At 40.5% G+C, this 13,899-nt stretch overlaps 1 protein-coding gene across 4 annotated transcripts; it reads right to left on the reverse strand.

Moving 5' to 3' along the window:
• Nucleotides 1-762: 762 nt before the first annotated feature.
• paplnb (papilin b, proteoglycan-like sulfated glycoprotein) lies at nucleotides 763-9,173 on the reverse strand. 4 transcript variants are annotated; one of them, XM_027283823.1, is made up of 15 exons: nucleotides 9,032-9,173; nucleotides 8,434-8,573; nucleotides 5,247-6,999; nucleotides 4,964-5,047; nucleotides 4,528-4,637; nucleotides 4,213-4,273; nucleotides 4,012-4,114; nucleotides 3,643-3,773; nucleotides 3,141-3,458; nucleotides 2,817-2,993; nucleotides 2,583-2,733; nucleotides 2,420-2,500; nucleotides 1,862-2,018; nucleotides 1,657-1,744; nucleotides 763-1,304 (listed from the first exon to the last, which is right to left on the reverse strand). In XM_027283823.1, the coding sequence occupies exons 4-15, from the start codon at nucleotides 5,024-5,026 to the stop codon at nucleotides 1,017-1,019; spliced, it is 1,728 nt and encodes a 575-aa protein (XP_027139624.1). In that variant the 5' UTR covers nucleotides 5,027-5,047; nucleotides 5,247-6,999; nucleotides 8,434-8,573; nucleotides 9,032-9,173; the 3' UTR covers nucleotides 763-1,016. The 4 variants fall into 4 exon arrangements, with proteins under 4 accessions (XP_027139624.1, XP_019128629.2, XP_010733711.3 ...); XM_019273084.2 differs by lacking the exon at nucleotides 8,434-8,573 and having other exon boundaries at nucleotides 2,420-2,431; XM_010735409.3 differs by lacking the exon at nucleotides 8,434-8,573.
• Between the last annotated feature and the right edge of the window lie 4,726 nt (nucleotides 9,174-13,899).

Here is a 13,899-nt window from a genome sequence, read left to right on the forward strand (position 1 = left end):
TTGTGTAGGTTATAGATATTTCTGTCTGTTTAATTTCTGTCTGTTTATTGTGAGTTTTTTTTCTGTTGTTGTTGCCTTTTTCTACTTTTTTCTAATTCTGTAGTTCATGCTACACTTTCCTCTGCTGCTGTAACAAGTAAATTTCCCTGTGGTGGGATGAATAAAGTATATCTAATCTAATACACTGATGGCATTAGCTGCCATGCAAGGTGCCAACTGCTCATCAGTTTTAGGAGCTAACCATTTATACACATTCCCACACCGATGGCGAGGCCTTCGGGAGCAATTTAGGGTTCAGTATCTTGACCAAGGACACTCGACATGCAGACTAGAGAAGCCAGGGATCAAACTGCCTCTACCTCCTTAGCTGGAATCATTTTGTTTTTAATACTTTAGAATGAGCCTTTCATAACTACATCAGGAGTGGGTCCTCTTTTGTTGAGTCCGTCATGTTAAACCACCATGTTTCTACAAACCCAGGACGGACAAATGGACTCTAGATAAGACCGAGTTTCGTGAGTTTCAAGCCCACTGAAGTTTACCCTACATGCTTGGAACAGGAGGGTGAAGCGAGCGGTATTCAGTTAGTTGCAATCTTCAACTTCGCCACTGGATGCCACTAAATCCTACACACTGTATCTTTAAAGTTGAATTTCCCAGTGTGGGATCAGCAAAGTCTATCTTATTTTATCTTTTGGAAACACTTGCAAGAGCAGATGAAGACAAAAATAAACCACACCAACATTAATTTTTTTAGTCCCAATATCTAAGGCAAAATACATGGAGGAATATTCTGAGCATTACAAACAAAATGCCAAAGATCAAAAGTAATACAAATAACAACCATAAGTTGGGATGGCTGTGAGGCTATCTAGATCATTTTTAATGTAATGTCTGATGTTTAAATGAAAGGTAGGTAAGTTCTGTCTCTGTGTATATGTAAATACTACATGTAAATATCATGTGATTAGCTCTCTGATTATCCCATGATTTGGAGCTACTAGTGATGAGCATTGTTATGCCCTTGCTCTCAGAGCACCCCTGGGCGGCCCTCTCCTTGTGCTCTCTCTGCGAGGTGCAGGTGGGCGCTCCCTCACCACACCCCCACACTCTCTCTGACATGCTTCCAGGGACACAAAGTTATTTCCATTTCCTTGGCAGCTTCCGTACCAGAACTCGGTACATTTGTTAGTGCCTGAGTCATAGTAGTAGCGAACCATCCAAGTATCACAGGGACCCTCATCGCGAGGCAGGATGCACACATTGCCACTGGAGGGAGAGGCAGGAAGTACTTGTGGCGTGTGCTGCTTGGGGAAAAAGACAGAAAGAGAGAGATAATACATTTGCAAATATGTAGTAAAGCTGGATTATTCAGGGGCTTGTTTATATATCGGTTATTCCAATAACCCTAAGTAGAGACCTTCTGTCTGTAGTTTCAGTGATATCTGGCCACCCAACTTTGGGCAATTGATGTGTAACCCCCCCGACCAGATGCCAGATTGTAAGCATTCATCCTAAAGGTGCTTCTGGTTGTCATTGAACCAGGGAGTCGTTGCCAACTTTGCATGTTGTATTTACAAACCGTAAGTGAAAAAATCATATTAATTCTGCCTTTAATGAGTTCACTGAAACAAGAGAAACGGACGTGATTCCTACCACAGTAATCACAGTTGCCTGGTACTCAGGACATCCAACCCTTCCGAATCCTTGAGCTGGGGTCACCCCATCCAAACAACAGCCGTATCTAATGAAGAGAGATTTTTCTTAATGTTGAAAACACTTTATATTGAGTCAATATGTAGTTCAGCAATTTAATTTATGTCATGTAGTAGTTGCAAGAAGTAGATCCAGGAGGTGGCACCTAGTGCGGACGCAGTCATCTTGGAGGCAGCCCTCGTTCCTGGGCCCCGTGGCAGAGGTATGGCCATCAGGACAGCAGCCATAGAATGACTGCGCACAGTGAGGACCAATCACAGCAGGGTAAAGCTCAACCGCAATGTTTGTCTGTGGCCTGGAAGCTAAAGCAAGTAAACACAGGCACAGACATGGTAAACCACGCATACATCTACTGTACACACTATACTTTTTTTTGAAGGTTTAAGATTAAATGCGGTAGAAGTTAAATTTGGCTGGATTTTATTTTTAGAATTTAAGAACACCGTGAGCTCTGTGTTTGTGACTGAGCAACAACAAAGCAGTGAGCAGTGCAATCATGGTCTAGACAGCAGCAATTACAACGTAAGAAGGGCACATTTTCTTTACTGCCTGAGGATTAATTCACTCAGAAATAATCTTACTGATACCTGAGCTTAAATAACTGGTTGCACCTTTATTTATAAAATTCTTTGTGTCGTAAAATAATTACACGTTCAAGCACATGAAAAAATATTCCAACTAAACCTCAACATGCTCTACATACCTGAAGGATCACCTGGAACATGGGGCACAAATCCTCTTATGGTGGTTTCTTGTGTTCTTGGGTCCTGAACACTTGGGACCGCTAAAGAGAAAGTACATTCATTGAAATACAAACAAGCTAAAACCCCAAAAAAAGAGGAAGCGGTTTAGATTTTTTGGCTCACTTTGTGCTCTGGGGCAGGGCTGTGAGTTGCATGTCTCCACAGAGACGGGTCTGCTATCTGTTCCACACCGGGCATCTGGGTAGGGGTTCAGATCTGTATCAAAGCAACCCACTCTCCTTTCCCTCACACCACCACTGCAGCTTCTAGTGCACTGCAAAGACAAGACAGGAGAGGTTAAATGATGTGGAAATAAAGGAGGGATGAAAGGTTTTGTTGTTGCTCCATTTCACCAACCAGTCCGTAGTCAGTCACATGCCAGGTGATGTGCGTGTGACAGGCAGGTCTGCGGCAGGTCTGGACAGAAGGAGGTTTTGCCAGTCCCCTGCAGGCATGTTCAGCCAGACGTTCACCTCCTCCTCCCACACAGGTCACCTCCCTCGTCTGCTGGCCTTCCCCACAAGTCACAGAGCACTGACCATCATATACAACAAGTTAGTCCCACATCTAAATATACTGGAAGTGTATTTTCATTAGACCTTTAACTTCGTCCTTTTCCAGTGCCAGAAACATTCCACTGTTGTCTTACTGTATGATAGTAAAGTTCTGTCGGGTACAAACCACACTGAAGCTGGAGACACTGTACTCAGCAGCACAGGGATGCATGTTGCAGGCCTGCTGACTCTGTGGCCTCTGCAGACGCTGGGTAATGCAGTAAGTGTCCTCCACCACACGAGGGTTTGCTGGATCCTGAGCCCAGCACTCCACGGTGCGATACTGCATGCCTCCATTGCAGGCAGCAGAGCACTCGCCATAGACGCCAGTTTTGTAGATGTATGTGCGTGTCTCCGTTGGGTGAGGAGCGACCACGACAGGAGCAGCAGAGTGTACGGAATTAGTGTCATCGTCCAAGCCCATAAACTCCCCATGGGTCAGTATCTGGAGAGAGACGTGGTGTTTAAAAAATGTCTGAGGAAGGTGTGAACTATTCAAAAGAAAGAAAGACAAATCAGCCTTTTCCCTCCTAAATAAAAGCTACTAATTAAGAAAAACAGACAATTATATTCTACAGATATACATTATAGAGCTCTCATTATCGTATAGATTGCAGTTTTGTTCCCACCCTGCAGATGCCGTCCACACAGATATCAGTACGTCCCACATAGCATGGTGTCCCATCCACCACTGCAGGCCTGTGTCGGTAGAAGAAGTTCTCACCTCTTGGGACACAATTCAACTCACATGGATTGGATGCTACAGAACAGATACAGCTATTAAAATGATGTGGTAAAATATACACACTCCACGATACTCACATCTTAGTATGTCAGAGTTAGAAAAACACGACAATCACAGTAATGTCACCGACTATTTGAGTCTGTTGTGTTAATTACATGTTTATATATTTGACAACTGGATATACAACCACACCTCTGGTAATTTAGGATTATTATATTCAGGTACACTCAGGTAATGTAATACAGTCCCATACCTCCATAATAAGGAACCCATGTGTAGCGTTTGCTCTGAAAGTCTGTTCTGTCAAACTGGGTGCACTGCTCCTCTCTGAAGTCCCTGGATCCAACTGGACATTCCTGCATTGATGCAAAATGTTGGATTATTATATAGATAGATTATTTATATATTATTTCCTATATGTTTATGATACATTAATTAGTGGGTGGATAATTACATGTGTATTACAGGTTCGGAAGGACTTGGAGGATCCTATGCAGTTATGTCCTCCATCTGTCCTACAAGAGACAAGAAATATAAGTATATGCAAGCCAGGTATCTCTCTTTCTTGTTTAATACGTCCAACTTTATTGGTCATATCCATTTAAATGCACATTAATTTATCTTTTTTTAAAATGAGAAATAAAGTAGTAACTAAAAATAAAGGCAGGGTGTATAAAAGTGTTTAAGGTGAACCTTGAACCTTCATTTCAAAATCTTTAATAAATGAGACTAACGTCCCATCCTAACACCCTATATCTTTATGTCCTACCTTGCAGTGATACATTTCCTGACTCTCATTGACACTCCTGTGCCACAGGTGCGACTGCAGGGCCCATAGGCTCCAAACTCTCCCCAGTAGTCATGGGCAGGCCGTACCGCCTGGAAAAATAGGGAAAACAACAAAAAAAAAAACAGTCAAACTCTGACCCGCTCAACATCTGGAACACGTACTGCTCGTACACACCATATCATAACTCACCACGAACCACATACACACACTAAGAGCATGCTAGCTGACACCAAAATAGAAGCTAACCACAAACCGTCCCCTAAACGTTGCATAACTTGTGTATAAACCAGAAGCACCACTGCTGGCGCGTGTGATTTTGAACATACTGTACTTTCATGTACTTGCAATTTCCATCTGTACTATAGCACATACATGCATGGATAGTCAAATATTAGAATATTATTATGATACTCACAGAGAGAGCAGGTCCAGCCAGCACCTGGAGGAGACCCAGGATTTGCAGGATCTTCATGTTCATCTTTAAGAGGCTACTGCAGAACTATAGAAGAAAAAAGCAACTAAATAACCAGACTTTCAATGTCAGTACTTCCTTTTATTACATCCATGTGTATCGGATGACATCTAAATTCACTGAAATCCTTCTTTCCTAATGTTTAACACATGCAGTGAAGGTGCAAAGTGTTGCACCTGGATAGACCAAACAAGTAAGAAACAAATCATCAGACCTTCTGTCTTACCTTCTTGAAATGAATCCCCAGCTGGTCGACCAGCAGTCCAGAGGGATGTGCACCTCAGTAGTGAAGGTAGGCACTGACACCCAGTTTTCTATCTTCACACCCTTTCTGCTCTCCAACACCACAACCCATCGTGTCAGGTTTCAACCACACAGAGACAGTTTTTTTTCTCTCCCCAAAAGATTTTCACTTCTTTTTTGGACGTTGAATATAAGCTTTGAGTTTTTTTCTATTTGGAGCAGAGTGTTTACAGGTACGACCCTCAGGCTGTTGACTTGATATCATGCAAACTATTTATGTTAACGTATTTTCATTATCAAGTATGTTTTAGTAAAGCAATGATCAAAAACAAAACTGTGCTTTTGTGCAACAACTGGGTAAAATGTTTGTTCCAGTCCAAAAAAAAAAGACAAAGAGAATTGTTGGTATATATAATTTAATGGTTGCATATATACATTGCAAATGTTAAGACTCTGCATAAGGAAACCCACTAAAATAACATTTAAGGTTGAAAGAGATCTTGGAGTATCCCATTGATTTATTTTTTTCAGGTTGCTGGCCACTGACTGTCCCATTCACACGTTCCCTTACCACTAAATACAGACCAATAACTCACAGAAGAGGTGCTGGTAGGAGGTGAAGATCACCCTAAGGCTCTATTTAGGTTTATTTTAGTAAGAAACCACAGTGGATCATGGCCTGGGTGGGAAGAGACTATGAAGGATGTACCATCAGCTGTCCATGAAAAGCAACATTGGAACTGGAGGAGTCATCTGGGAAGACGAGACTCGGTAACATATATATTTAACTGTCAGCGTAGAATACCTCCGGGTTGGAAAATCATAGCTGTGATGTGTGTGTTTGTTAGTGGGAGGGCAGGAAAAAATATTTTGATGGCAGCAGAAGTGATAGTAAATCATTTGTTGACACGCAGCACAGGTTGGACCTCTGTATGGTCTTGTCATTGCGCGTGTTAAAGACTGCAGCATGCATATGAGAGCAATGCAAATTGTTCCCTTCTTAAGCTTGTGCGTTTTATTTAAATTATGACAAAGAGGTTTCAATATTTCAGGCTGTAACCTGTGATGTTATATGTATAATATACTGCATTTACTGGAATGATGTAGTGATACAGAATCATATATTTCACATATTGTTTTTCAGTGAATATGTTGCACAACAACAAGTTTATGTAACATATTTACCAATCTAATTAAAGCATTGTTTCAAAGCTATGAAAACCTCAGCATCTCACCCCACATCCAAACCCCAAACCACACCCCCCCACAGTTTTGTTCTACTCCTCATTGAGAAACAAAAGTCCATCAGACGCTCTCTGTCCCTCAGAGTTGCCGGCTCAGTTTCTGTGCCTGCTTCTCCTTGGCTTCAAAGGCACTCTTGGTGCTGAACAGGTCGTCCACTGTATCCATGATCTCCTGCATTTCTCGAGACAAAGCAGAGTAACTCTCCTTCAGGTCTTCTTGTTGTTGCCTAAGTTCCACCGCCGCACGCATCAGCTCGGTGGCCTGGTGGCTACAGTGGCTCCGAAGCTGCTCCACGTCAGACAACAGCACCTCCATGCTCTTCATCAGCTGCTCCAGTCGTACGGCGGTTACCTCAAATCCAGATGTGTCCAGAGACTCGGTCTGACTATTGTCTGGGGCCTGGGCCTCAGACACTGGCTTTGACTCCATCCTCCTGTTGTAGCAGCTCTCAGGCACCTGATACTCAAGTCAGACTTCAGTGAAACAGAAATCTGGAAGAATTGAGAATCATTTAGCTTTTAGCCAATGAGTGTAAAAGGTCAGAGGACAGAAAGAAATCAGATATTGAGAGAAAAGGCCGAGAAATGTCAAAGATTCAGAGCTGCTCCAACACCTTTTCTCTCTGTCAGCTGGTAATGACTTTAAGCTCCTTGCAGGGGGAGAAAAATGCACTTCAGACTAATCTGTTTTTCTTGTGCACCTGCCTGCACAGTGTGTGTGTGTGTGTGTGTGTATGTGTGTGTGTCCAGGTGCCCTTTCACTGACGTGCTGTCCTGTAATCCATTTAGGGCAGCTATCCTGAGCAACACCCTCCCCTGTGTAGACCATTGCTGGCTCGGGTGAGGAGCAGGCGGGACATCAGATTACACGGTTTTTCCCTCCTCCCAGCCTACTGTCTGAGCAGACAGATTAACCCATGCTCATGAACTGGGTGGCTTTGTCACTCACACGTGCACACTGGTCTATACTTTTTTGAGGATACAAAATACAAATTCTACTAAATTCTTCTATAAATAGATCCCTAAATATATTATAACACTAAATATTAATGCTCCTGTCCTCCTTCTAATAGGAATAATGATGAATAATGATATGCATGTGTTCAGATGTGTTAAACCTGTACAGTGGAAGGGTACACGTTAATGTTTATTTTCTACATTTCTGAATTTCATGAATATTCCTAACATTTTATGAGGACTAAGAGCTTTTAATTTTAATGCCTCTCTTATTTCCACATACATGTCCATATGCACATACAGGTGCGAAACCTAAAAATGAGTTTTAAGTCAAATATTCTTATCCTTGATATAAAAAGGGTTTGTACATTCTGTGATATTTCCTTTTCCAAGAAATAAAGGAAGATTGTGAGATGACGCCCTCTGATGGCTCATTTTTGTAAAGGAGGCATCACCGAGAAAAAACAGAGCTGTATATATCGTCTAAAATAAGCAATATTTCAAGACAGAAATGTTCACAACTGTGAAACTAAAAAAGGGAAAATGTATTTGATAGATAGTAATGAGTATGTAAGTAATTTAGTAATGTAGTGTGTGTAATGTGTTAACTAAGTAACGTTGATTAAAGTTAGTATAAGTTTGATAAAGTTTGTAGGTTCACAAGTAATCAAACCTGTGTTACATATACAATCGTATCTGTTATATCTATTTTTATATTTCAAATTACAAAGTTGTACTCTTGTTATATAGTTTATTTTATATACCACTTAATCTGAGAAAACTGAAACTTTGTGCAGCAGATATAAATCATAACATTTAACATAAAGACAGGATTATTGAGCTATTCTCTACATTTTTCCTTCAGTCACATAGAACAGAATGAAACAGTAAAATGGGAAAATACACTAAAGCAGTGACGACAAACCATGTGTTTAACAACATGTTAAAGAGCCGGCACAGGGAACCTACCCTTTAAATGGCTGTAAAGATAAGGAGTCAAAGTGGTGACCTCACCACCTTGTCTTGTCACCACCAGTCTCTTATCAAAACAAACCAACTTGCTGCAGGGAGGCCAGAGTCAATGGAGGACCATGCTCTTTCTGACAGCGCTGTAAACATTAGCTGTGTTAGAGGTACAAGTAAGGAATTATTCATTTGGAACTAAATCTAAATCTCAAAAAAAAAGATCATTAATCATAAAAACTTTGAGAAGAACAAATCAATGAATTCATACACAGTAAAACTGAGCGTTAGAAGACAACGCAGGAATGAGAATATGGTTGTTGCACCATAGATCAATGAAAAGACACCAAGGTAAGCAGAGGGAGAGAGCATATGTTCCAAAAAGTAATGGCTGCAATATCAAAAACATATGGCAAGGAATGTTTAATTGCTTCATCAAATCTTCAGCCCAGCTAAATTAATATAAACAAGAAGAAATGAAGAAGAATGTTAGAGGGAAGCAGAAGCAAAAAGAGGCATCAAAACCAAAACAACTGAGCAAAAACATAATTATCAGCTGATATAAAACATGGCATAAGCATAAAATGAAAAATTTGACTCTTACTGGTTTCTGTGGATGTTTCGACATACAGGCTGAAGATAAACTAAATTGTGTATGAAGCGTGGATCCCATCCAGAACACACGTCTCTGCCCATGTCACAGCAACTATATACACTCAGTGTGACGATGTCACGGTGTTGCTATATTAGACTGAACACTGAATGCTGCTTATCAGCACGTCACACAGAAAGTTGGGTGAGCCGTGTGACGAATGGCATCTGTAAAAGTCCTGCATCCCTAAGGCATCTTTAGACTTTCTTTGATTAATGTAATCCAATTAATAATGCTTTTTTTTGTGTGTGAGAGTGTGAGACGTGCAGATTCACAAATGTATTTAATATGTCATTATTAAACATTCACAGCTAAAGACACAACACACATTACAATACATTACAATTGTTGATTTTTGTCTTATATTGTCGTATTTCAGATTGTAATACTGATTTAATACCTTGTTGTACCCTCTCTCAATGTTGTCCACATCTTTTATTTGCAGTCTTGTAAGTGTATACAACATGCATCCATGCAAAAGAAGGTGAACTGCTCTCATTGAATCGCACTGTTTAAATAAAGTTTGAATGAATAAACGTACACACATAGAATCTTTGGATTGGTCGTAGATTTATTAGAACACAAAGTGTGGCAAATGATAAAAGTGAATGAATTGGCATTAGATTGTAATACTATTGTGTTACATGAACATCTATTGAAGCAAATGGACTTAATCTAAATATTAAGTACAATGTGGACTGTCACATAATGTTAAGACAAAACTTCAGTTAAAAAAAAAAGTATTTGTTTAACTGGGTGTGTAGTAGAAAGTAGATAAAGCAAAGTTTTTGTACTTCATAATATCTCCACATGGTGGCAGAGTTGTCATTCTGAGTTTTCTGATTGTAGTCTTCTTCAAGATGCACGAGTGTTATTGTCTGCCTCACTCTTGCATGTGTGTGTTTTATTTGCTCCTCTGTGTGAACGTGAGTATATCATATGTTGGTGTTTGCTCATAGTATCACTGTCAAATTCTACATGAAGTGAGACTTGCATAGCCCCAACACGTGTGACCATTTAAGTGGCAACATGTGTATTCATGTGTGTGTGTCTCTATGTATGTGAGTGCTATGTGGGGGTTCAGGGGTATGGATTATTTCACTCTGGGCCGTATTCAGAGAAGCCAGCCAAGCGTGAGGCGGAGAGGAGAAAGGGGGCATTGTTGTGGTCCAGATGAGTGTCATAGGTGCCTCAGAAAATAGATTCACTCATGGGGGTTTAACAGAAACACACTTGCAACAACCGCCTGACCCCTCAGACTATGACCATGCTCGGACCCCTTTTACAATAATGGACGGATTAAATGTATCAATTTTTATGGTCTGGTATCTGTACAAGGCTTATGTTGACTGTAACTGATTGGTTTTGCAGTAAAGATTACCAAGACAAGAAGATATTTAAAAAGTGTATTTAGTCTGGTCTGAAATAAAACTATATGACTAAAAGGGAAATTCCTGGATGTTGTTTTTGTTTATTTGATGCAGCAGGGGGTCGAGGTTTGTCAAATCAAGGTAGCACAGATAGCATCAGGTCAGTCATCAGTCCAGGTTTTCAGATCTTTGCACGTGCATAGTCCAACCTGCTATGTGGAAAAACTCAGTTAGCTTTGTAAAAACAGTCCTATGTATTACATTGAGTTAACTTTTGACTCAACCTCCCTGCCCCTGTCTATATATCCTTATCTCTTTCTTTCATTCTTTGTCTCACACACATACTCTCCACGCAGACATCTGGTTTGCCTCTGCAGAACACTTTCAGACAACCCACCATCATCACTGTTCGTAGCTGAAGAAAAAGTGCGCAGCAGTGTTTCCCCTCTATGATTTAGTAAAGTAAATGAGAGCATAAAAAGTCTCTCTGTCACTGAAAGAATGGGAGAGTTATGAGCCAGTGGCTCACATGCTGCTTCAGCCCTCGGGACCCTTGGGGGACCAGGGGCTTGCCACAATGTCTTTACCCTCAGAACTCTTACACTATTTATGGACTCTCTTGGGTGTGCATGGGCCTGTGATTTATGGCTCTCCATCTGGTTCTGTGGGGGCCATTGTTGTTGATTCTTAGGACATGGAGTCCTACGGCGATGGAGTCTCTCTGTTGGGACGGTCATAGGAGGAATCATGGGGATTGGCGTGTGGTTAAAGGTGGTAGGCCATACGTGGGTGATTCGACTAAGGACTTGGTGGGTCAAGTCAAGTTTATTGCCATTGCACCAATGGAAAATGTCTAATGTTTAATGTGAAAAAGGTCACTCGTAGTGATGATACCTCAGCTAATTATCACCAAGGCTCTACGGAGCATGTCAGTGTTTTGGTTTTACTCTCACCTCTCTCATCAGTGTTGGCTTTTGGCTGTATCTAGCAGCTGTTTCTATAGAAAAACTCCTCTAGGGTACCTAACCACCAAAAAATAGGAAACAGACACAGTTAGCGATAAACATATTGGAACATTTAACAACTAAATCAACTTCATAAGGTGATAATATGTCGGTTTAGTGTTTACAATTTGTTGTGCTACTCCCAAGTGGCCAAAAACAATTACTGCAGGTTATGTAAACGGCCTTAAAAACAATTGACAGGAAATAAAAGGAAGAAACCCCTCAGGAAGACTTTCCATCCATTATCTGAAATCGCTTATCCTCATCAGGCTCACTAAGATAAATCTGTCACTGAAGGAAATCACATTTCGGAGAAACAAAGTCCAAACATATACAGAATGAAAAGTATTGATCTGGACCTCACAGCAGCCTTTGTACCACTGAGACAAGGAGTAAACTCCACATACCGTACACAGAAGATTTGAAAGATGATGATGAACACGTGACGAATTGTTTGTATGTGTAGGCTTTTACACACCGTCTCATGTTTTGCACCAAGTGTTGCTGGTATTGCATATTCATCTATCTACAGAATGATGAATATGCAGTGTGAAACTATTTGAGAAATGAAAAGAAAGTGACGGAACAAAAACAAGTTGCCCTTCAGACAGGGGACATTTTTACCTTGGAGATTTGAGAGGAATTTCTATTTAAACTGTCATTTACTGTTTCTTTCAAATGTCAGTCCCTTTGGGTAGGAGTGACAGTTAGATCGGCACAAAAGAAAAGGTTAATGCATTTGGAGTGAATGTTGAAAAGCATTTAGAAAAAAGAAAAAAAACAGCTAGAGCTGTGCTCCACCCCGAGCCCTCAGATCTGGATCAGTTTCCTTGAGACGTTGCTGTTTTCTGGTAAATGGGATGGGATTCCTGATCCCGTCCCTCCAGGGGAGTACAAGTGCATGAATAGCTAATGTTCCAACGAGACCTCCTCCGCTTTCATTTGATGCCAGAGAATTTCCTCTCCACTGTCAGAGAAAGTCTACACTGTGTATTGGTCAGAATCCTAGTCCTTACGAAACTGTCTGAGTCAAATGAGAAGTTTAAATATTTCCCTTTAGATTTGTCTGGAAGAACAAGCCCAGATTGTGGAAAATGTGTGATTTATGCTCCCACTGGCACCTGTTGAAAGAAACTAAATCTTAGTTCATCTTACTGGTATGGCATTAGTTGTATTGGTTGGATGCTTTAATATAAATAAAGACTATAAAACTGTCTCTCACCATGTGACCTCATCAGTGGACGGGGCAAGAAAAAACGTCAGTGCAAACAGTGGTGATTTAGATCGAAGACCTTGGAAGATAAGCAGGAGTATCCTTTCCAAATTACAGGGAGGTAATTTAAGGTGGAACGCATCAAGCTGACCTTCTCGTGACTCATGTCCATTATGAATGTCTAATGTGTTCAGAGTGTCAGTCAAGTGAAGCATTTGGCCCCCGTTCATGATAAGCGATACATATGACATTGATCTGCTGACCGGCTCATAACACTCCGTTGTTGGGTCTCTGTTACACCTGATGTAAGATGACTGCCAGTGCTGCACTCCCTTAACAGAGCTTTAATTGTTTTATATCCCTTCCACATTCTTGGGCTTTCAGTTTCACCTCAGTACACAGTTACACACACATGTTCATACATACACAAACAGACTGAAGCAACACTCAACGGACATTGTTTCCTTTTTCCAATGAAGTGCTACGCTTGGCCAGCAGTACTAACAAATACACCCATGTGGGAATGTGGGAATCCTGTAAGGCCTTAAAAATGAAACCACATTTTATCCATGCAGAGTTGTGCAGAATAATAAGTCAAGTAAAATCCTGACTCACCTTAATCATACTTCGCTCTGTTTTATGTTAATAATGTAACTTGAGAAACCTTTGATATTCTTATAATAGCTGTCCCAATGTTTTTTTGGCTTGTGATCACTGAAAGCAACATTATGTAACTTTTCTGCCATAAAATAACAGATTTTAAATCATGATGATGCTGACGTGTAATTGCACATACAGTGCAGATCATATTTTATGGATATAATGTTTTTTGGTATCATTGATGTCATCCAGCTCTTTGTTTTATTTATATTCTTACATATTTAAAAGAAAAGCAAGCTTGACAGAATGAATGACAGATTAGATACTTTTTTTTTTTGTGAGTTGAGGGATGTTAACCTGGGTTTCCCCACCAGTAAATCAGAACTGAAGAAGCCTCTTGGATGAGGTGGAACATTTTCATGGATCTACAATCTTCAGTCAAGTTGCCCCAGATTTAACTCTTCTTCTCAAACAATCATTGATTATACAACATGAAAATACAGCACTGAGAAATTAAAATTTCCATTCTCATTTCCCACAACTAAACCACACTTGCCTCAACTATTTGATAAACCTCCTTGTATCATAAGATCTGCCATGTTTTTCTTTTTCTCTTTTTGGATATTTCCTCCT

This window comes from Larimichthys crocea, chromosome XI (genome assembly GCF_000972845.2).
Source record: "Larimichthys crocea isolate SSNF chromosome XI, L_crocea_2.0, whole genome shotgun sequence".
Lineage (NCBI taxonomy): Eukaryota > Metazoa > Chordata > Actinopteri > Sciaenidae > Larimichthys > Larimichthys crocea.

Coding starts and splice junctions, on each gene's coding strand:
- paplnb (XM_010735409.3), bottom strand. CDS start 5,026: ATGAACATGAAGATCCTGCAAATCCTGGGTCTCCTCCAGGTGCTGGCT. Junction 3,774..4,011: donor ATGGGTTCCTTATTATGGAG/GTATGGGACTGT, acceptor TCTGTTCTGTAG/CATCCAATCCATGTGAGTTG. Junction 2,501..2,582: donor GCCCTGCCCCAGAGCACAAA/GTGAGCCAAAAA, acceptor CTTTCTCTTTAG/CGGTCCCAAGTGTTCAGGAC.